The sequence below is a fragment of the Delphinapterus leucas genome, chromosome X, assembly GCF_059928025.1.
Source record: "Delphinapterus leucas isolate spDelLeu-1000000601 "Yukka" chromosome X, BTC_Dleu_Yukka2, whole genome shotgun sequence".
Lineage (NCBI taxonomy): Eukaryota > Metazoa > Chordata > Mammalia > Artiodactyla > Monodontidae > Delphinapterus > Delphinapterus leucas.
This window is the reverse complement of record NC_143150.1, coordinates 920,085-943,033: the sequence shown is the minus strand read 5'-3', so window position 1 is coordinate 943,033 and position 22,949 is coordinate 920,085. Positions and strand designations below refer to the sequence as shown.

The following is a 22,949-nucleotide window of genomic DNA, read 5'->3' as shown; positions in this document are numbered from 1 at the left end:
GACTATAAAGATGTGTGTAAGGATGCAGCTCTTCTTTTCATTACTACTTAGACTTCCGTCCCCGGCTCCCATGTGCTGAGTAGGGGGGGAGAATTTAAGTAAACATCCAATCTGATTTAAAGGTTAGTGCAAGCTGATAAGTTAAACTGTCACTTCAAGTTTGATCAGAGGATGGTCTCCTCCTGCTGCGTGGAGTGTGGGACAAAGGGTGTGTGGCTGGATCTCACCTCCACATCAATGAGAACATCCATTCGGTCTTTCTTTCTCTTCACATTTTTCAGGAGTAAATTCCTAACCCCGTCCGTGCCCGTGCTTAGGCCCAAAGTCTGGGAGGCATCCTCAGAGCCTCCCTCTTTCCCACCCCTCACCTGACCCATAATCAAACCCTGATGCTCCTTCCTTCACCCTCTGTCTGGATTCCAACTCTTCCTGCAACTCCGCCGATTCCCACCCTGGTCCCAACGAAACTGTCTCTCACCTGGATTTCGGTAAACCTCCCAGCTGGTCTCCCTGCTTCTGACCTTCTCAACGTGGCAACTGAGATGACCCTTTAAAGACACCCATCAAATGACGTCCCTTCTCTGCTCCCTGCTTTCTGTTGGCTCCCAGTAGAGCCCAGATGCTTTCTGAGGCCCACCAGACCTTACTCTCATCCCAGCCCCTGGCCCTGCTGTGCCTTCCACCCGAGCCAGGCTTGGTGTTTGTTTTGTCACCTTCCCAGAACAGGAGGTGTTCAATAGTGCCCACGGAGTGAATTATTTCCAACTCAGAACAGCAAAGGGGAAAGCAAATGAATAATGTGTAAAACTATCACCTGCATTACAGTTGCAATAGTGAACAAGTACAAACACCCTAAATTATTATTATATGGGGGGTGGTTAAACGACTTCTGTCGAATCCACTGCAAGGAATACTATGCAACACTTTCTGATATGGAAAGATAGCCACGATATGTCATACAGTGAAGGAAATATGTTTAAATTTGTTTCAGCACCTCTCCAACTTAATTGGCCACAAAGCCCTATCGTGTCATAACTTTTTTGTTTGTTTGTTTTGTGGTACGCGGGCCTCTCACTGTTGTGGCCTCTCCCATTGTGGAGCACAGGCTCCGGATGCGCAGGCTCAGCGGCCATGGCTCACGGGCCCAGCCACTCCGTGGCATGTGGGATCTTCCCGGACCGAGGCACGAACCTGTGTCCCCTGCATCGGCAGGTGGACTCTCAACCACTGCGCTACCAGGGAAGCCCGACAATTTAATTTTACCTGATAGATACTTCCTCAATGCACACAAATAGCACACTCTGCACTCTCTTGGAATCTTCTAGTACTTCATTGGACTGGTTCACCTATGAGGACACTGGGAAAGGAAGAGAAAATGACTGCTGAACTGAGTTTAAATTCCAGTACACTGTCTTGGTCTGCACAGAGCTACTTTGTAGTTACATCACCTTTTCCAAGATAAGATTTTGGACAGCTTCTTTTCTTATCATGAACCAAGTAATTTCATATTGCAAAAACTGCATTCATGACTTGAGAAAGTAAGAGTAAGTGTGCGGTATCGGAGTGTGATCAGATAGTTTTTCTTCTTTTGTTTTTAAAGTTTCTCTTAAAAAACTTACTAATTAAACAATACGTTTTGTTGTGGAAGGATTGGAAAGTGCAGACACACAAAAATAAACATGAAACTACATAACAACAACAGTAGTGATAATTAAAGTCACCTATTCACTATCACAAGGAGATGACCAATGTCTAAATCTTTCGTTAGGTCCTTAAAAGATTTTTTCCCTGTACGTATAGTTTTTCACAACAAATTGGGTGAAATTGTATATCCTCTGTTATAATCTGCTTTTTTCCACTCAACGATATTTCATGAATCTGATTCCATGTAATTACCCTTCTACAGAAACGTTTTGGTGACTGTATAGTACTCATTGTATGAATGTCCACTGCTTTCTTTAACCAGCCAAGAATCATTTAAGTTGGTTCTATTTTTTCACTAGTATAAACCGTACTAAAAATTCGTTAGATTGAATACGTGTGTTTTTGCGTACTTGCCAGGGCCCCGAGAGGTTAGCCAGGCTTCCATGCTGATTTCCTCAGGTAGCAAGCAGCAAGCCTAAGCCTTCTTTACAGCCACCGCTAATGGTTATAGAGGGTGAATAAAGAGGCACAGAGAAACTGTTTGCAATCCTGACTGTGAAATGTATTCATAAAAAATCAAGTATTATTCGGCGTCTAGTATGTGCCCAGTCCCAAGTGCCAATTTTTCCTGGGACTTGATGCACCCCGTATGACTAGAGACTCAAACCTTCCTTTAATTTTGCAATATTAAAAAAAATTATGCCTTGAAGTGTTTTCTTCTGTTGAATTATTTTGGTTGTTTTCTACCAAAAAATTAATTATGTCTCCTGCATCTATCATTTTTTTCTCTAATCTTACTTTCACTAAGGTCTTTGTTTATCCAGCTTTTTGGATCCTTTTATATTTTGTCATCCATGTCTTCTTTTGTTTTGTTCTTACTGTCCTTGTTTGTTCCCAGCAAGCAAGGGTTTACTGGTTTTTCTCCCCAGGCTGAGCCATTTACTTCAAAAAAGGAAATATTTCTCTCGGCATGTTGCCTGCCTGTCTTCACAGAAGTCCCTCTGTGTGTGCGTGTTTCAGCAAAGCCTCAGATGTTTCTGATGCAGCCGGGCTGTTGGCCAGAGTTTGAGCAACAGTGATTTAAAAGATAGAGAATCAAATGTATGTTGACTTGAGTCCTGGCTTCTTTAGTTGTGAAATGCAGTCTTCCTCTGTGCTTGGGAAGAAGGAACAGGGTTGGTGAACACAGAGCCTGTACTTCCTGCGGCGGGGGAAGGACAACTCTGAAGGGGGTCACCGGAGGCCTTGCAGGGCTTGCAAGGCGGTTCAGCTTCTCCCTTCCTGCCCCTGCCCCCCGCAGGCGTTGATCCCTGATAATACCCTGCACACCACACTCCCGCCACACAGTCTGCTTCCAGAGTATCTGGTTCTCTCAAGTCTGGGTGTGGCTCTTCTTGGTTAAGAGAGCTTTGAACCGAAGTAGACCATGTGCCCCTGGTCTCTAGCTTCCACCCCCACCCCTGCCCCATACAGTGATGGCGCAGGAAGAGGGCAACAGCTGTAAACCCTTCCCTTTGAAAAGAGGAAGACCGGGAGGCCTACAGCAGTCCCTGCTCTGTAGTCATTCTGGAATCCTGCTGGTCAGACATTGATCAGACCCAGCTCTTCCTCCTAGAAGGGGGAGCTCCCTGGCCTGTGGCCCATCCTCCAGGACGCTCCCCCGGTCCACTATTCTCTGTGGCTGTGCCTGAAGCAAGTGTCCTTCTCATGGCCGATCCGAGGTCCGAGTACTGCTGTACGGCTCAAACAATGAATAGCTCATTTAGTTCTGTTTGGCTCCTGTGAGTTCTAGGTGCCAGGAACCATATCCAAGTTTGTTTCCTAGACATGGTTCTTGATCTGTGGTCGTTTTGAGGTTATCAGGAGCCTTAGGTGGGGATGCCACACCCTTCACCTGATCTTTGACCTCAGCCACTTTATTAGATTCCGCAGTTTGAACAGCCCTGAGCCACCAGGTTGTAATAATTCAGTTGTCTTATTTCTCTGTCTCTAGTAATCAGGACAGAGACAGGCAAGTGGTCATGTCTTAGTAAATACTGATTGAATTAATGAAATTCAGGCTTTGCTAGCTAAGCTTAAGTATTTTGTTAGCTATTTCAGGAATCTCTTTGGCTTCATATGATTTAATAATAAATATTTCGGCAAATTTTCAGGCAGTTGAAAAGTTAATCATATGTTTTCCATGTATAGTTCCTAAACTAAAGGGAAGGATAATTAGGAGTTAATGAAGTTAGTATAAGAAAAAAAAAAGATCAATTGCAAACACTGGTCTTTAAACGTCACACGTCAGTGGTTGGAAACGTAGGGAGTGGGTTAGAGAAAAAAAGAGAACGTGCAGGAGACTTTTTCAAAGGGGGACACATGGACTTTCAGAGTGGTGTTCCCACAATCACCTTCCTCACAACTTTTCCTCAGTTACAGATGCGCAGGCTGGTGTGGAACTTGGCTGTTCCTGCCTCTCCCTCGGTTCCCCCTCTCCTCCCCCCAGCAGCTTACGTGAGGCAACAGAGGGTCCCCATGATTGCTGAAATGATCAGAAAAGCAAAAATGGCAGCTGTAGGGATGGAGCTCCTGATGAGATCCCACAGGTAATCACTGAAGTTGCTCAGCCAGGACCTGGAAGTTTCTGCAGGAAGAACATAGACAGTCACTGAAGAGAGCCCGAGTAAGTGATGAAGCTGGGATTTGAAACCTGGTTCAAGTTCAAATAGTTGTCCCAGATCTCAGGTTCTTATAGTTGCCCAGGGCCCATATTCCTAACAACTTTGCTGTGCTAAGAGATTAAAGGAATACACTTTTGGGAAAACAAAGGTATCCTCAGATGGACATCATCTTTTCCTCCTTGTATGTGAAATAGGAGCAATAATCTCCGCCCCAGATCGCTTAAAGGTTGTTTGGAGGTGTCTGTGAATCAATGGGGTACACTGTGAGCGAGGAGCACGACTCAATAGACACCATGCTGTTGCCTAGAGGGTGTTCGGGGGGCTGAGGGCCCTGAGCGTCCCGTGAGGAGAAAGGAGATGGCCGCCTGCCCAGTGGCACCAACAGGAGGAGGCCGGGGCGGCTGGCAGAAGGAGGTTCAGGGTCTGCTGATCAGGGGAAGAGGTAGGGCTAACAAAAGTGTCTGTGGTGTGAAGTCAGGAGGGTTCACCACTCACAACGATACCCTTTCCAGAGATGGGAAGGAACTCAGCACCACGCTGGGCTTTGGGAGCAGCTAAGCCATCGGTCAGTGGCTCATCAGCTTTAGCTTAAATTTCGCTTCCTTTCTGAAGTCCTTCTTGACCCCTCCCCCCAAACAACTTTAATTATCCCTTTGTCCTCAGGGAGCATTTGTCATATTTTATGGAAGGTTGACACCTATGGCTTTGGCTTAGTGGGTTCATGCTTGTTGAACCAAACCAGAAATACTTTGCTTTCCTGTGAACATTTTTTTAAAAATACAGAATCACTCTTTCCTGACCTGAGACAGGAATCTTATGTCCTATGAAGATAGGAACATTCATCGTAACAGCAAACACACCCCTTGAGCGTGGTTCCAATCCATCCTGGTCTTGTATTCCGAAGGCAGATAAAGGTGACAGAGACAAAGCGACAGTTTCCAACAAGAGGCAAGTCAGAGAGCACAGCAGAAATCCAATGCTCAGCAGCTTTGGGGGTTCCATGGCCCCTCCCGAGGGCCTGCACCGAGGGGAGATGGCTTTTCCCTTGGCTCGTCCTGAGGCAGCTCTGTCTGAAAAGTCAGAAAATGGTGGTTTAGATTTTATTGCAAACCTAAAGCTATTATGAACACAAGAAAAATTCACTTACTGACACTGTTGAATCCTGAACACAGTCAGTTTCCAAGGCAAAAACCAACCCGCCTTCAAGAAACAAAACAACACAAGACAGAAATTGACTGTGCTCCATCGGATCAGGTACCTGACCTCCCCTCCTAAACCACATGCCCCTTTGGGCTTTTCCAGCTCAATTAGTGAAAACTCTTAAGTTGTTCAGGCCAAACCCTGTGGTGTCATCTTTGACTCCACTTTTTCAGTCCCACATCCTTTTCATTTTGTTTTGAGTTGGGTTTATTACTGAATCAGCAAATAAGCAGTATAAATGGTTAACCAGGTATGAATTTCAGTGGATAAGGGGGCACAGTCCATCATGGGGGTGGCGGTGGCCCAGAAGTTCTGCAGTCACAGGAGTTCGTAGCTTCCTGCTTGCTGCCACTGAACAGCCAAAGAGATCTCACTTTGTTGTAAGTCAGGTAGTATCCTACTGACTTCCCTGACCTCATGGCCTATTATCTACTCTTGATCACTCCACCTCAGCCTCATTTCCTCTGGAACAAGCCACACGTGCTCCTCTCTGTTTTGTTCACATAGGCTGTTCAGGTGCTCAATAAATATTTTTTGAATGAATGAATGGGTGGTGAATTTGGGCAGATATTGTTCATTGCCTGTCATCACCACCCCCTCTTCACTTATTACGTGCAACCAGAGAGGCTAGAAAAGCGGAACCCGCTTTCTCCCAGCCAGCCTTGCTGCTAGCAATGGCTGTGGGACATAGTTTTGGACACTGAAGCATAATGGAGATCTGATGGGTGGCTTCCGGGAAGGCTTTCTGCTGTCTTGATAAAAGTAATGGCGCTACCATTTCCCCTTTGTGTTGCCTTGAACATTCTTTAAGTGTTACCTGGGGTTGGAGGAGCCATCCTGTGACCATCAGGCAATGGACACAAGGAAAAGGCCAAGAAAATGACATCTATTCTGGCTCTGACAATTTTAAGCCACTAAACCAACACCTCTATCTGCCCACCTCTCAACTACTAGGTATGAGAAAAATAAACCCCTATTTGAGCTTTCTATTACTTAAGACATTTAGAACTGACATTCTCATCCACTGCTGAGGCCCGTGTCAGGTAAGGTGGCAAAGAAGCCAGTGAATCAGGCCTCCGTCTTAAGAAGAAGCTGGCCAGAGTCTTCCTTTAAGGTTTCTGAAGTTCCAAATAGAATTCTACTCCTCCTTATGATGTCATCTACTGCATTTGACCTGCCCCCAGTCTCCATCTATTTGACAGCTAAGCATACAGATGTTTTCTTCTGTCTATGCATAAACATTTGTGTTGATACTGAAACCCATCCTCATGGTAGCCATATCCTCTTGGGCTTGAAGCTTTCTAAGATATTTTGTTTGCCACATGGTATCTACTGCACCTTCAAATAGTGTATGTATGGGATTTTAATAGATGATAAAGGTGGCATTTCATTTCAGTGGGGAAAAAGAGATGGTTTAATGTGACGACTGGCTATTCATTCGGATGCACTGACTGAAGTGACAGCCATACACACAAAAATAAACTCTAGATGGATCAAGGACTAAACAAAAATAAAACCATATACATATCGGGATAAAACATGAGTGGAGTTTTTTGTAATCTTGGGGTGAAAAAAGCTACTTTGAATATGTCATAAAACCCCAAAGCCATAGGTGAAAATAATGATAAATTTATTGCATAAAAATGTAAAGCTTTCATACAGCAAAACATTGTAAGGAAAGATAAAAGATTAATGACAAACTAGGTGAAAATTCCACAACATATATGACAGATAATAGGTTAATGTCCTTAACATACAAAGAACTCTTACAAATCAATTTTTTAAAAAGGATGATCAGCTCCATAGAAGAACTGGCATAAATGAATCAGTCAGAAAAGCAATGGATAAATAAATTGTGATATATATTATATAATGGATTAATCTACTGCAATTAAAGTGAGCCACTAGGAAATATATGCAATAAGGGTTGTTTCCAGTTTGGAAGTGTTATGGGTAGTTTTGCCCTGTCTCTTGGTTCACATGGCAGTTCTGGGTCTAGGTCATTACCCAACAGAATTGCCACAGGCTATCTTTATGCTCAACTTTTGTAGATAATGCCAGATTGTTTTCCAAAATAATTATACCACTTTGAGTTTATTTTTGTAAACAGTATGAGGAAATGTTCTAATTTCATTCTTTTACATGTAACTGTCCAGTTTTCCCAGCACCACTTATTGAAGAGACTGTCTTTTCTTCATTGTATATTCTTGTCCCCTTGTCATAGGTTAATTGACCATAGGTGTGTGGGTTTATTTCTGGGCTCTGTATCCTGTTCCATTGGTTTATGTGTCTGTTTTTGTCTATTTTTGAGCCATAACCATACTGTTTTGATGACTGTAGCTTTGTAATACAGTCTGAAGTCAGGGAGCATGATTCCTCTAGTTTTGTTCTTGTTTCTGAAGATGTTTTGGCTGTTCAGGGTCTTTTGTATTTCCATATAAATTTTAGAATTGTTTGTTCTCGTTCTGGAAAAATGCCATTGATATTTTGATAAAGATTGCATTAAATCTGTAGATTGCCTTGGGTAGCATTGTCATTTTAACAATATTAATTTTTCCAATCCATAAACACAGTATATTTGTCCATCTGTGTCATCTTCATCAGGGTCTTGTAGGTTTCTGAGTACAGGCCCCCCCATTAGCCAAATCAGCTGGAGTATGATTGCAAACACTGAACTCGTAAAAGTGATCCCAGGAGATCTGGGTGATGCAAGTACAGCATTTCTCACATTAGGTTCACTACGTTCTGCTGCAGCCTCTCCCGGATTCTGGTTGGTCACAACCTCTAGAAAACTTATAAAAGGGGGGTTTGTGGGATGGGCCAGAGGCCAGACTACTGCCTTTATGCCTTCTAGTGCTAATGGATGTCAAGGTTAAGAATCTCTCTCTCTGCTACTGGATCAAGGCTCCATTTCTAATTTTTTAAATGTTAGCTTCACCTCATAAATTATAAAATTTCATTGTTCACATTTTTATTTCCAGTATAAAAGCACAACTCTCAAAGGCATTTGTTTTCACACATCAATGTTTTGTTTAACTGATTATTGAGGGAACCAGCGGGAAGACAAAAGAGCTGGTTCCAAGAGCATTTGAAAAATAAAGATGTATGTGGTCAATGGGAAAAGAATGCCAAAACAAGATGATTAAGTTAGACATAAAAGTGGTTAACCTTTTACAGGGAGTCAAACCATATCACCTTATTGATTTCTGTAAATTAACCTCTAACCTTAATGGACTTTTACAGGACAGTAAGCCATTCCCAACCTTATCTGTCAGGGATGGGGCGAGGTGGGGGTTCCTCTTGGGCAGTTAGGGTACAGAATTTCCTGGTACATTTTGTTGTGTCGTTTCAGCAGGAAATTAGCTGAGGAGGGAGTAAAATGAGTGCATGATTAGAATTACAATGTTGTATCTCCTATCCCAGAGAGCCATGGATTTTCCTCATTTTTCTGTGGAAATATTAAAAATATGTCCTTTAGAAGCCTAGTATGATCATGACCTTTCTTGGTCACCACAGAGGAGGAAGTGGTGGCCGTGTCCAGAGGAGAATGCTTTCCAGCTGAGTTTCCTCATTGCTTTTTGCCTGAGTACCTTGGAAGGAAGGACCAATCTGGGAGCGGCCGCAGCAAATGCGCAAGAGGTAAATTGGATGCAACAGCCCCAGAGAACGCAGGACACATGACGATTGATTTGGGAGGCTTCAGGGCATATCTGCCGGGACTGAGGAATTGAAATACATAGAAAAACGATGGCACCGTGGGCAGCGTGGGGCAGGAAGTGACCCAGAGGGCGGGCTCAGAGGGATGCTGGACCCGAATCAGGAAAGGGCCCGGGGCCAGGAAGGAAGGACCGGGCCTCAGTACTGCTGCTGCGCCTCGCAGCCCAGAAGCTCCAGCCTCAGGGCGATGTGGTGCGCCCAGCTCTGCGGGTGAATTCGAAGGAAGCGGGTAAACAGCGGGGGGTCTAGAGCGTTCACCACGGGTGTGAAGGAGTCTTGATTTCCCTGAAAAATCTGAAAGAGGAGAGATAGCATTTGTTGGTTGACAGGAAAAGAGTTACAATGTTTACACAACACACCCCCGAGAGGCTCCCCAAGTCCATTGGCCTCCTGCTTGGTCTGTAACTCTCCCTAAGCTCCGCCCCCTCATGGGCACCCACTCCAATGCCCATCGCCCAGCACGCACGCTTTTTTTCACTTCCAATTGAGGGATCCACGCTTCCGGTAGTCCAGGATTGAACCCTGGGAGGTGACTGGATGACTCGGTCCCCTGCCTCTGTACCTGGGAAAGTGGTTGTGACATCTAGAATTAAGAGCATCCTTGCTAACCTCCTGTGGAGGCCGTGCTTCCAGCTATGGCTTCCCTCTGGAATCTTCTCACCCACTTTCCCAACTAATTCAAGGAAGTTGTAAACATCATGATATTTTACTCCCAAATACTTCAACCTGCCAAGCCTTTGGGTCTCAGTTTAAATGTTATCTCTGAAACAGGACTCTTGTTGACTCTGAATCTCCTCTTGTTCATTTCCTTTACACCATTCAGAATCTTCTCATTTATCTGTTTACCTGCTTATTGACCATTTCATTTGTTTTCACCACCAAATGTTGGTTCCATGACAGCAGAGACCTTGGTCCCTGACCTTCCACACGTACAATATATATAGTATATACGTAGCAAATATACTATAAACATTTGTTAAAGTTTGTGTGTTTGATAAAACTTTCGGGAAACAAAAGAGATTCTTGGATAAATATTTGTGGCATACTCTGGAGGCTTGTACATCTTCTGTTAGACTTATTCCTTGATCTTTTCCCTCAAGAAACTGAAAGAAGGGCTTCCCTGGTGGCGCAGTGGTTGAGAGTCCGCCTGCCGATGCAGGGGACACGGGTTCGTGCCCCGGTCTGGGAAGATCCCACATGCCGCGGAGCGGCTAGGCCTGTCAGCCATGGCCGTTGAGCCTGCGCATCCGGAGCCTGTGCTCCGCAACGGGAGAGGCCACAGCAGTGAGAGGCCCGCGTATCGCAAAAAAAAAAAAAAACAAGAAACTGAAAGAATAATACAAGGAACACTTAAATCTCCTTTAATCTACAACAGACTCCTAGTCTCTGGTCTTTTTTTGTCCTTCATGGTGTTGACATTTTAAAAAGTCTAGGACCATTGCGTTGTAGAATGTCCCACATTCTAAATTTGTGTGACTGTTTTCTTATTATTAGATTTCAGTTCAACATCGTTAGTGAGAATATTAACTAGGTGATGTGCCTTTCCCACCATATCACATCAGAGGACACGTGATGCCGATTCCTCCAGAGTTTGACCCTTAGTTAAGGTGATGTCCACCAGATCTCTCTTTTATAAAGGTAATAACTTCCCTTACCTAACAATCTGTGGGGTTAGACTTTGAGACTGTGTAAATATTCTGTTCCACATTAAGCTTTCATCCAATGGTTTTAATATCTACTGAAGTTCCTTACAAGTATTATATACTGTATTGATGAGTGGTTTCTTAATTTTGTCATGTCTTCTACATTTATTAGCTGGAATTCTTCTGTGGAGAAGAACGTCTCCTCTCCCTTTATATTTTGATGATGATAATGGACTCCAAGATGTTCCAGTAACACCTAGCAGCTTCCTGGCTCTGGTCTTGGAATCTCTAAGGAGCCCAGGTTCCTTTTACTAGGAAATGGTATTTGGAAACCAAGACTGTTCTGGGTTGGCTTAGGCTCTGCTCCAGGCCAAGGCTCACGTACACCATGCCTTCTCAGCTTGGACATTTTTATCTCATGGCAGAGAGCAGAGGCACCAGAGACTGAGCCAAACACAGGGTCACATTGAAAGCTTCTGTTGGAAAGTGGTTTATATCATGTCTACTTACACTGCATTGGTCAACATGAGTCCTACTATGAAGCCCAAAGTCAATGGAGGTTTCAAAAAAGGAGGAAGTGAAAAATCAAGAATAATACCTTTGTGACTTCCCTGGTGGCGCAGTGGTTAAGACTCCACCTGCCAATACAGGGGACATGGGTTCGATCCCTGGTCCGGGAAGATTCCACATGCCGTGGAGCAAATAAGCCCATGCGCCACAACTACTGAGCCTGTGCTGTAGAGCCCACGAGCCACAACTACTGAGCCCGTGAGCCACAACTACTGAGCCCGTGTGCCTAGAGCCCGTGCTCCACAACAAGAGAAGCCACCGCAATGAGAAGCCCGCGCACTTCAATGAAGAGTAGCCCCTGCTCGCCACAACTAGAGAAAGCCCGGGTGCAGCAACAAAGACCCAATGCAGCCAAAAATAAGTAAGTAAATAAATAAATAAATAAAATAAAAGAATAATACCTTTTACCTCATCTGCTATTTTCTGTTCATTCATCACAGCAATGAGGTGATTTTACAATATGTAGTCAGAGATAAGAGGTTTGGGTGGCTTGTTAGGTTTCTTAGTCCACAAGCACCCTCTACTGTTGATAAAGAGAAGTGCAATTTCTGTAACAGATGGGATAGGAAGATATGTCTTGTGATTTTGTGACTCATTTTTGCTTTTCCAGAACACTTAATTTCCACCACTGAAACTTATGGTATTCTTTGTCTTCTAGTTATTCTGTGAGTTATGGGTGGTTTTATTTGCAATTTTAAAATATATCTACAGAGAGATAGTTAGATAGAGAGATGGTTTTTGAAGGCTGTATGGAGAGATTTAGGCAGCTGCCATTATTTGATGAGAATGTACAACTCAGTATTTGGAATTTTAAAATGCTATTTTAAATTATTTTTCTATTTGTTTCTGGCATGTAGAAATACAATAAAATTTTCTATTGATTTTGTTTTCAGCAAGCTTGCAAACTTATCTTAGTAATTCTAATAATTTAGATAGATTCTTTTGGATTTTCTATGTATGCCATCGTATCTTCCACATATGAGAGGGTTTTTTTTCCCAATCCTAACACATTTTATTTCTTTTTCTTACCTTACTGCATTGCTTAGGACCTCCAATACAGTTTTTAATGAAAGTGGATGGGGCAGATTAAAGATGGCTATGAATTTTTTTGATACTCCTCCCATGGAGAGGTAGGTGTATTTAGACTTTTTTATTTTTGGCTGTGCCAGGCAGCTTGCGGGATCTTAGTTTACCGGCCAGGGATTGAACCCAGGCCATTGCAGTGAAAGCACAGAGTCCTAACCACTGGACCTCCAGGGAATTCCCTTTTTTTTTTTTAAATTGAAGTATAGTTGATTTACAATATTGTGTTAGTTTCAGATATACAGTAAAGTGATTCAGTTATATATACTTTTTTTCCAGATTATTTTCCATTATAGGTTATTACAAGATATTGAATATAGTTCCCTGTGCTATACAGTAAATCCTTGTTGCTTATCTATTTTATGTATAGTAGTGTATATCTGTTAATCCGAAACTCCTAATTTATCTCTCTTCCCCCGACCCTTCCCCTTTGGTAATCATCAGTTTGTTTTCTATGTCTGTGAGTCTATTTCTGTTTTGTAAATGAGTTCTTTTGTATCATTTCTTTTAGATTCCACATATAAGTGATATCATATGATATTTGTCTTTCTGTGTCTGGTTTACTTCACTTAGTATGATAATCTCTAGGTCCATCCATGTTGCTGCAAATGGCATTGTTTCATTCTTTTTTATGGCTGAGTAATGTTCCATTGTATACATGTACCACATCATCTTTATCCATTCCTCTGTCCTTGGACACTCAGGTTGCTTCCATGTCCTGGCTATTGTAAATAGTGCTGCAGTGAACATTGGGGCGCATGTGTCTTTTGATTTGTTTTAAGTTGGGGTGGGCAATTGATTCTGTAGGCTGATAGAGTATGGCAGCAGAGGTGATGCTGTGCCAAGTTCAAGAGGACTGACAGCTTCCACCTTGGTTTCTTGGAATCTAGCTTTTATGTAAGAAGAGTGACTATCCTAAGACCAGCATGCTGAGAGGCCCTGAAGAGACACCAGTGGATGAAAAGGTCAAGGAGAACCAAGATACCAGGTAGGTGAGCAAAGAAGCCATCTAGGAAGTAGATCCATCCGTCCATACCCACTGAAACCCCATGGATCACAGACAAACCAGCCAGACAGATCAACCTAAATTCCTGATCCACAAAATTGTGGCCAAGTTTCAGGGTAGTTTGTGATGCAGCAATAGATAAATGGTATCTTATTTTTAATCTCAAAGGGAAACCTTTCTGTGTTTCACCTAAAATATTTGCTGTAAAATTTTTGTGAATATCCTTTATCAGATTGCGTAGTTTCCCTACTAGTCTTAGTTTGCCAAATTTTCCCATTAAGAATAGATATTGAATTTTATGAATCTTTTTCTCAGCATTTATTGGCTGTATAATCCTGAAGTTCATTAATGTGATGGATTGCATTAATTTTCTAATGTTAAGCCAACCTTGCATTCCTAGGATAAATCTAACATACATATTGCTAATATTTTGTTTCGGATCTATGTTCATGAGTAAAGTTGGCCTATTATTTTCTTTTCTAATAAAATTGTCTTTGTTGTGATTTGTTGTCATCATTTAAAGAGTTGGATAATGTAAATACAAGCTTTTTCCATTTTTCTGGAAGAATCTTTGTAATAATGGTATTATTTCTCCCTTGATAATTTGGTAGAGTATTTAGTATAGCCATCTGAATCTGGAGGTTTCTTTGTAGGAAGATTTTTGAACACCAATTCAATTTTTCAAAGGTTGTAGGAGTTTCCGCACTTCCACTGCAGGGGGCCCAGGTTCCATCCCTGGTCGGGGAACTAAGATCCAGGAAGTTGTGGGGCGTGGCCAATTAAAAAAAAATGGTTGTAGGAGTTTCAGGGTTTTTGATTCCTTCTTGAGTAAGTTATATTTACTAGAAATTATCCATTTCACCTAATTTTCCAAATTTACTGTCATAAGGTTAATAAATATCCTCATTTTTTTATGTTGGCAGGATTTTACTGGGTGGTAAAATCAGTCATGCAAGTTGGAAATTTTTTTTTTTTGGCTGTGGCTGCACAGCTGGCGGGATCTTAGTTCCCCCACCAGGGATTGAACCCAGGCCCCCTGCAGTGGAAGCTCAGAGTCTTAACCACTGGACTGCCAGGGAAGTCCCTGAAAAATTTTTTTAGTTTTTGCTTGAATGCATGAAAAATATTTCACCAGATTTTCTTTCTTTTGGGGGCAGGTTTCAGATTTTTCCTTTTAGCATCACATGGATATCATTAATTATCTTCTGATTTTCATTATTGCTTAGAAATCGCCTGTCAGCTTGTCACTCTTATTATGGTAATATATGTGTCTTCTGGTTCCTTTTTATTGTGGTAAAATGTACATAACATAAAACTTATCATCTTAACCATTTTAAATTGTAAAATTCAGTGGCATTTAGTACATTCACCATTATCTAGTTCCAGAATATTTCTATCACTCCAAAAGGAAATCCAGTACCCATCAGGAAGCCACTCCCCGTTTACCCTTCTCTCCAATCTCTGGTAATCACTAATCTGTTTTCTGTCTCTCTATATTTTCCTATTCTGGATATTTCATATAAATGGAATCATACAATATGTAGTCTTTTGTGTCTGACTTCTTTCACTTAGCATATTTTCAAGGTTCATCCATATTGTAGCATGCATCAGCATGTCTATGTTTTTTAATGGCTGAATAATATTCAGCTGTATGGATAGACCAGAATTTGTTTATCCACCAGTTGATGGACATTTGTGTCATTTTCACCCATTGGCTATTGTGAATAGTACTGCTATGAGCATTTGCCTGCAAGTTTTTGTTAATTGCCTGTTTTCAGTTCTTTTGGGTACATACCCAGTAGCAGAATTGCTGAGATCATATGGTAATTCTATGGTTTCTACAGTGGCTGCCTATTTCGCATTGCCATCAGCGGTATGGGTTCCAATTTTTCTATATCCTTGCTAACACTTCTTACTTTCTGTATTAAAAAAAAATTATAGCCATCCTAGTAAGTGTGAAGTAATATCTTATTGTGGTTTTGATTTGCATTTTTCTAATGACTAATGATGTTGGTGTTGATGTGCTTGTTGGCTATTTGTATATCTTCTTTGGAGAAATGCCTATTGAAGTCCTCTGCCTATTTTTAAATTTGGTTGTCTTTTTGTTGAGTTTAAGAATTCTTTTCATATCTATTTTTCTTCTGTTGTTTGTGATTATGGTTCACATCTAAAAAACCATTTGTAAAATCCAAGGTCATGAAGATTTACCTCTATATTTTCTTCCAAGAGTTTTAAAGTTTTAGTTCTTATATTTAGGCATTTGATCTATTTTGAATTAATTTTTGTATATGGTGTGTGGTGACTTCATTCTTTTGCATGTGGCTATCCAGTTTTCCCAGCATTATTTGTTGAAGAGACTATTCTTTTCCCATTGAATGGTCTTGGCACCCTTATCGAAAATCAATTTACTATAGATATATAGCGTTATTTCTGGACTTGAATTCTATCTTTATGTCACTACCACAGTGTTTTGATTACTGTAGCTTTGTAGTAAGTTTTGAAATTGGGAAGTGTGAATCCTGTAACTGCTTCTTCAAGATATTGTTTTTGCTATTTTGGGTCCCTTGCAATTACAGATGAATTTTAAGATCAGCTTGGCCATTTCTGCAAAAATGGCCATTGGGATTTTGATAGGGATTGCACTGAATCTGTAGAAAGCTTTGGTTAGTAGTGCCATCTTAATAATGTGTTCCAATCCATTAACCCAGGATGTCTCTCCATTCATTTAGGTCTTCTTTAATTTTTCAAGCAATGTTTTGCAGTTTTGAGTGTATAAGTCTTGTACCTCCTTGGTTAAGTTTATTCCTAAATATTTTATTCTTTTGGATGATATTGTAAATGAAATGTTTTTCTTAATTTTCTTTTCAGATTTTTCACTACTACTGTATGGAAACACAACAGATTTTTGTGTGTTGATCATGTATCCTACAACTTTACTGAACTCATCTATTAGTTCTAGTAGCTTTTTGTGGGTTCTTTAGGATTTTCTATGATAAAATCATATCATTGGTGAAGAGAGACAGTTTTACTTCTTCCTTTCCAATCTGAATGCCTTTTGTTTATTTTTATTTTTTTTTGTAATTTCTCTGGCTATAACTTCCAGTACAGTGTTGAACAGAAGTGGTGAAAGTGGTCATCCTTGTTTGTTTGCCACTTCTCCACTATTTCTTTCATTCATTCTGGATTCCACTTATATATATATGGCTTTCTCTGTATAGCATATGTCTCAATTTCTTTTTCATATGTTTCACCTTCTGTGCTCCATTCTGGGTAATTTCTTCAGATATATGTTCCAGTGACTAAATTCTCTTTGGCTGTGCCCAATTCACTATTAAGTCTTTCTTTGATTTTTAAACTTCAACAATGATGTTTTTTAATTTCTAAAAGTACTGTTTTTTCCAAAACTGCCTAATAATTTGTCATTTATTTTTATGTTTCCATAGCTCATTGCTTTAAATATTTTGTGCATAATTACTTTATGATATCTATCTGATAATGTCAATATCTGGTATTCTTCAGATTCTAAATTTGTATTGATTGTTTCTGCCCATTTGTAGTCAAGTTGGCTTGTTATCTTGTATGTTTGCTGATCTATGTTTATGATCTTATCATTTTAATACGTAGGAATCCTGGAGACCTAAACTGGGAATGCTTTTTCTCTAGAGAAATCATTCTTCCAGAAGCCAGGAGGTGCTACTTATCTGCAACTAGTTCTGCTACTTTCTGGGTTTCATTACTTAATGCAGAAGTCTCACATTCCATTCTTGCATTTTGCTCGAAGCTTGGTCTCCTGAGAGCAACACTAATATAAGCATTTCCCTTTAGGAAAGTTCCTCCATTTTACATTTTCTCATTTTTCACCTCTCTTTGCTCTGATTTAAGCTCATTATTTTAAAATAAAAGCTCATTTTTTTTGTTTGTTTTGTTTTTTGCTGTTGGTGGTGAGGAGGCTGGAGAGTCCCCTTTCTTCATTGAGTGTAGCAGTGCATTAAGAAGTATGTACTGTAGGGCTTCCCTGGTGGCGCAGTGGTTGAGAGTCCGCCTGCCGATGCAGGGGACACGGGTTCGTGCCCCGGTCCGGGAAGATCCCACATGCCGCGGAGCGGCTAGGCCCGTGAGCCATGGCTGCTGAGCCTGCGCGTCTGGAGCCTGTGCTCCGCAACAGGAGAGGCCACAACAGTGAGAGGCCCGCGTACCGAAAAAAAAAAAAAAGAAGTATGTACTATCAGTGCTATAGCCTTTTAAAAATTTTGGTAATATATACATAACATATATTTTAACTGTTTTTAAGTGTACAAGTACGTTTGACAACAAGTACATAACATGTACATTCACAATTTTGTGCAACTATCACCACCAACCATCTCCAAAACACTTCATCTTGCAAAACTGAAACTCTGGGGAATTCCCTGGTGCTCCAGTGGTTCGGTCTCTGTGCTCTCACTGCTGAGGACACGGGTTCAATCACTGGTCAGGGAACGAAGATCCCACATCCCACAAGCCGCGCAGCGCGGCCAAAACAAAACAAAAAACCAAAAAATAAAAACAAAAACAAAACTGAAACTCTGTCTCCATCAAACAATAACTCTCCATCCTCCCCAGCTCCCAGCCTCTGGTAACCTCTATTCGACTTTCAGTCTCACTGTAATTGTTAATTTTACATGTCAACTTGTCTAGGCCATACGGTGTCCAGATATTTGGTCAGACATTATTCTGGGTGTGTTGGTGAGGATGTTTTTGGATGAGATTAACATTTAAACAGTAGAGTGAGTAGAGCAGATTGCTGTCCCCCCACCCCAAGCGGGTGTGCGTTATGCAATCAGTTGAAGGTCTGAATAGAACAAAAAGGCTGACCCTTGTCTGAGTAAGAGAGAATTCTTTTTGCATGGCCCATTTGAATTGGGACATTGGGTTTTTTCCAGCCTTTGGGCTCAAACTCAAATATTGGCACTTCCTGGGTTCAGACAGGAACTACACCACTGGCTCTCCTTGTTTCCAGACCTTCACACTCAGACTGAAACTTACACCATTGGCTCTCCTGGGTCTCCAGCTTGCTGACTCACCCTGCAGATCTTGAGGCTTGTCAGCCTCCATAATCATGTGAGTCAATTGGTTCTGTTTCTCTGGAGAACCCTGACTAATATATAAGTGGAATTATATAATATTTGTCCTTTTGTGTCTGCTCTAATTAATTTAGCCATGCATGTTATAGCATGTATCAGAGATATGCCCTTTTTAAAATGGGAATGTCCTCTAGAACATACATTATCAGTACTCTGGTTCACTAAACTGCCAGAAGCAAAAATGTTTAATCCAGCCTTGAGGGAACAAGGAATTCTTCTTGGAGGAGATGATGTTTATCTGAGACTTGAAGAATGCACCAGGTGAAAGGGTCAATAAGAAGTACCTAGAAAAAATGTTCTAGGTAGAAGAAACAGTACATATAAAAGCCTGGTGTGAGAAAAAACATGCTGTTTTTAGGGACTTGAGGGTTCCTTAGTATGGGTGCAGCTTAGAAAGCCAAGGAGCAAGTAGCAAGAGACTATGCTAGGGCTTCCCTGGTGGCGCAGTGGTTCAGAGTCCGCCTGCCGACGTAGGGGACACAGGTTCGTGCCCCGGTCTGGGAAGATCCCATATGCCGCGGAGCAGCTGGTCCCATGAGCCATGGCCGCTGAGCCTGCATGTCCAGAGCCTGTGCTCTGCAAAGGGAGAGGCCACAACAGTGAGAGGCCCGCATACCAGAAAAAAAAAAAAAAAGAGAGACTATGCTAGAGAGGTCGGTAAGGGCCACCATCCCGAATGACACCAACATCTATGAGGATAAGCAGCTTTTGGCTCTACTCTGCTCTTTCCTGGGATGATACATTCTTGCTTGGAGTCACTGTGTCCTCCCAGAATGCCTTTCATAGTGTCCTATTACTATAGATACTCAGTAAAGTTTATCCTGAAAGTCTGGTCATATATCAACCTTGTTCTGTTTCTAAATGTCAAGTTCTAAGACAGGCTTTGTGCCTTTCCTGTGAGATTAGCGTACCTTTACTTTGCCATTCTGAAGAAACAGAGTCCAGTTATGGCCATCTTGACTACTGGATATGAGGAACTCCTTCACATACATGCTGGTGAGCAGAGATTTCACCCCCTGGGTGGTTATTCCTGTGACTCTCATTGTCTTCTGGAAGTCCACTTGCAGCCACTCTTTTTGATTATTTGCCTGGGGAATGCACCAGGTGCATTAGAGTAGTATCTTTTTGGTCACTATTTGCTCCCAGAAATCCCCAAATCCCTTCTTAATCATATCACAGCACTTATCACTCTGCATATTAATTATCTGTTTGTCAGTCTTCCTTATTAGACTCGAAGCAAATTGAGGGCTGAAATTTTTCATGATTCATCTCTGTATCCCCAGGGTTAGCCACTTAATAGGGGCCCAGTAAAGGTTTGCTGAATGAATATATGAGTAATATACAGACTGACTAGAGTATTAAAAGTTTGGCAATGTGTTATACAACCTATTTTGTTTAAAATAAGCCCCTGGGGGAACAGAGACCATTAACTCCATCCATTTCCGCAAGCTAGTCAGTGATTGAAAATCACAAACTGAGTGGTTCCAGAAAAGAACTGTGCCCAATGAACTGTACATAACTATGACCCTTTGCTTTGTTGATATTTTTCTGTAAAACTGGATTTCAGCCACTCCAATTCTTTGACAAATATTAGCCCAGTACTACATATAGATATTCTGTTTCTAGGAGGTTCAATTAGGGATCATTATCCCCCAATGAATGCTGTGTGAACTCACACGGCACACCCACTAAATAAATATCTGTGGGGTTTTCTGTGTATAGTCAACTTTCCTTGACACTCTTTGTGGGAACAAGCAGGTGACAGAAGTAACTGAAGAAACAGTCACGAGCTTACCCTATCCTTTCCCAACCACTACTCCTTCTTCTGCATCAGTTATATGGCAAATTTGTTCCCTCTTACCCGGGGTCTCCAGGCATTAGTCCTCCCTTGGAGGTGAAGTCGGGCTTGTGAAGGAGACCAGGTGGCAAACAGATTGCTTAAGTGGGATGAGGCAGTAATCTGTGCATCTGATATTGCTTTACTCTCCATTCCCAGTGCCATGTTGCAACCTCAGAGAAATGAAAGGAGAATGTAATCACAAGAACAAGTTGCGGCTGAGGTCCTGCTGGCCCGTCTCCACTGATATGTTCTAGGGCTATTGTCATCACGAAGTCATTTTCCAGGCACTAACTTTTGCATGCTACTGTTAAGATGCCCCCTATTTTCTTGTCAGCTCTGCTCAGCTCTGTTGGACTTTGATTTGCCTTGTTAATAGTAGTGTAGGAGGTGGCTGCCCCTGGGGAATCCCATGGTTAGGATGACCAAGTCATGTGTTTGCCCAGGACTGTACTGGTTTTAGCATTGATAGTTCTGTGTCCTGGGAAATCCCCCCAGTCTCGGGAAAGCTAGGATGGTTAGCCATCCTACTCATGGTTGGGAGAGGTAAGGACATGGGATGACTTGACACTTACTGTTTAAATCACAGCCCATCAACTCCATGCGAAGAGTGCTGCGGATGCTGTAATGCGTTGGGTGCAAACGGATATACCGAGCAATAATTGGAGGGTTAAAAATATTGTGTTTTATCCCAGATGAATCCACATTGCCAAAGAAGACCTGTAGGGAGGTATTAGCACAGATACATGTAAAATGAAGAAAGAATAAGAAACAATTCCTCCCAATCATATCTTTCTTCTAATTTGCTCTGTGCATTTCTCAACAGCACCGAACACCCAAATAAAACCATTCTGGCTAGCCAGATGTTAGAATGTAATATGCGAAGGAGAAAATCACAGGGAGAAGAATGGAACAAGGGAGATTAGGTCTGAGCAGGTTAAGTGTCTACTTTGGGGTCCTGTAAAACGGTCATTCATCAAAGTTGTGGAAGCCATTTAGGCCTTTGCTAATCCAGTGTGGGCCACAGACCAGCTGCATTAGAATCACCTGGGAGCAACATCTTGAGCCCTATTCCAGATCTACTGAATCAAACCATACAGTTTGAGAAACACTAGCTTAGGGCAGAGTCGGCTGCAGCTGTGAAAGGGGACTTGGAGTAGGCGGCCTGCCATATGGTCTCAGGATGATCTTCCAATAATGTGTGTGTGTGTGTGTGTGTGTGTGCTGTGGGGCGTTAATTAACGATCCCTTGTGTATGAATTCATGAGACACATGTTAATATCCAACTTCTGGGGGTTAGGAACTTGACATGTCTAGGTTCTACAGAAAAGTACATGACATATTTAAGGAATAAGGAACAGTTTGAGAAATATGGTAGTAATTCCAATTCAAAAGGCCTAGATTTAAATCATGGTATATAGAAAAAAGAAAGTTGAAAATTCTCTCTCATAAAACACCTGGGATTCTCTATCTGCTTGAATACACTAAAACAGGAATCAATGTATGGCTGTTATATAATAAGACATCAGAGTTATAGTATTATGGGGAATTAAAAAAATTGTTCTTCCATGTAACAATTTTTTCTTCCTATGGGATAAAAATGTTAATAAATGTATAGCATTGCCCCAGAAATCACAGCATTTAAAAAATATTTTTATTGGAGTAGAGTTGATTTACAATGTTGTGTTAGTTTCTGCTGTACTGCAAAGTGAATCAGTTATACATATACATTTATCCACGCTTTTTTAGATTCTTTTCCCACACAGGTCATTACAGAGTATTGAGTAGAGTTCCATGTGCTATATAGTAGGTCCTTATTAGTTATCTATTTTCTATATAGTAGTGTGTATATGTCTATCCCAATCTCCCAATTTATCCCCCCCTTACCCCTGTGGTAACCATAAGTTTGTTTTCCACACCTGTGACTCTACTTCTGTTTTGTACATAAGTTCATTTGTACACTTTTTTTTCGATTTCACATATAAGTGATATCATGTATTTGTCTTTCTCTGACTTACTTCACTCAGTATGACAATCTGTAGGCACAGCATTATTTTTGATAAATAGATCTGCTTCATTTTTAACTCAATTATTGTGCCTTGATTAGATACCTTCTTAGGAAGACAATGTATTAATTCAACAAATAGTTAATGACTACAGAAATCCTAGATTCCATGTATTATGTGCCAGAAACTATGTGCTAGGTGGCTTCACTGGTGAATTCTAATAAATGTTTAAAGAATTAATGCCAATCCTTTCCCAAACTCTTCCAAAAGATAGAAAAGGAGGAAAAACATCCTAACTCATACTATAGGGCCAGCATTACCTTGATACCAAAGCCAGACATATATAGCAGAAGAAAGAAAATTACAGACCAATAGCCTTTATGAATATCGATGCAAAAATCCTCGGAAGAATTCTAGCAAGCTGAATCCAGCAGCATATTATAAATATTACATTCCA

General features: G+C 41.3%; 2 protein-coding genes across 3 annotated transcripts in view; both read right to left on the bottom strand.

The window, feature by feature from the left end:
- Positions 1-1,329: 1,329 nt before the first annotated feature.
- On the bottom strand, positions 1,330-5,512 carry SMIM9 (small integral membrane protein 9). Of its 2 annotated transcripts, none has more exons than XM_030761003.2 (3): positions 5,168-5,512; positions 4,141-4,270; positions 1,330-1,357 (listed from the first exon to the last, which is right to left on the bottom strand). In XM_030761003.2, the coding sequence occupies exons 1-3, from the start codon at positions 5,307-5,309 to the stop codon at positions 1,330-1,332; spliced, it is 300 nt and encodes a 99-aa protein (XP_030616863.2). In that variant the 5' UTR covers positions 5,310-5,512. The 2 variants fall into 2 exon arrangements, with proteins under 2 accessions (XP_030616863.2, XP_089759963.1); XM_089903837.1 differs by having other exon boundaries at positions 5,108-5,324.
- A 1,477-nt stretch (positions 5,513-6,989) lies between these two features.
- The window catches only part of F8 (coagulation factor VIII), a 122,386-nt gene continuing 106,426 nt past the window's right edge, over positions 6,990-22,949 (bottom strand). The window contains exons 23-26 of the mRNA XM_089903927.1: positions 21,062-21,206; positions 20,511-20,659; positions 19,561-19,737; positions 6,990-9,518 (exon numbers count right to left, since the gene is read on the bottom strand). Coding sequence (XP_089760053.1) covers positions 9,363-9,518; positions 19,561-19,737; positions 20,511-20,659; positions 21,062-21,206 — 627 coding nt within the window. The 3' untranslated portion in view covers positions 6,990-9,362. The remainder of the gene's footprint in view (positions 9,519-19,560; positions 19,738-20,510; positions 20,660-21,061; positions 21,207-22,949) is intronic.

Excerpts from the sequence above, each read along its gene's own strand:
- SMIM9 (XM_089903837.1), bottom strand. The coding sequence starts at position 5,309 with ATGGAACCCCCAAAGCTGCTGAGCATTGGATTTCTGCTGTGCTCTCTG. Across the intron at positions 4,271-5,107 it reads ACATAAGATTCCTGTCTCAG|AAACTTCCAGGTCCTGGCTG; the intron begins GTCAGGAAAGAG and ends TTCTTCCTGCAG. Across the intron at positions 1,358-4,140 it reads GGGACCCTCTGTTGCCTCAC|TGTCCTCATAGGTGAACCAG; the intron begins GTAAGCTGCTGG and ends TTCCTTTCCCAG.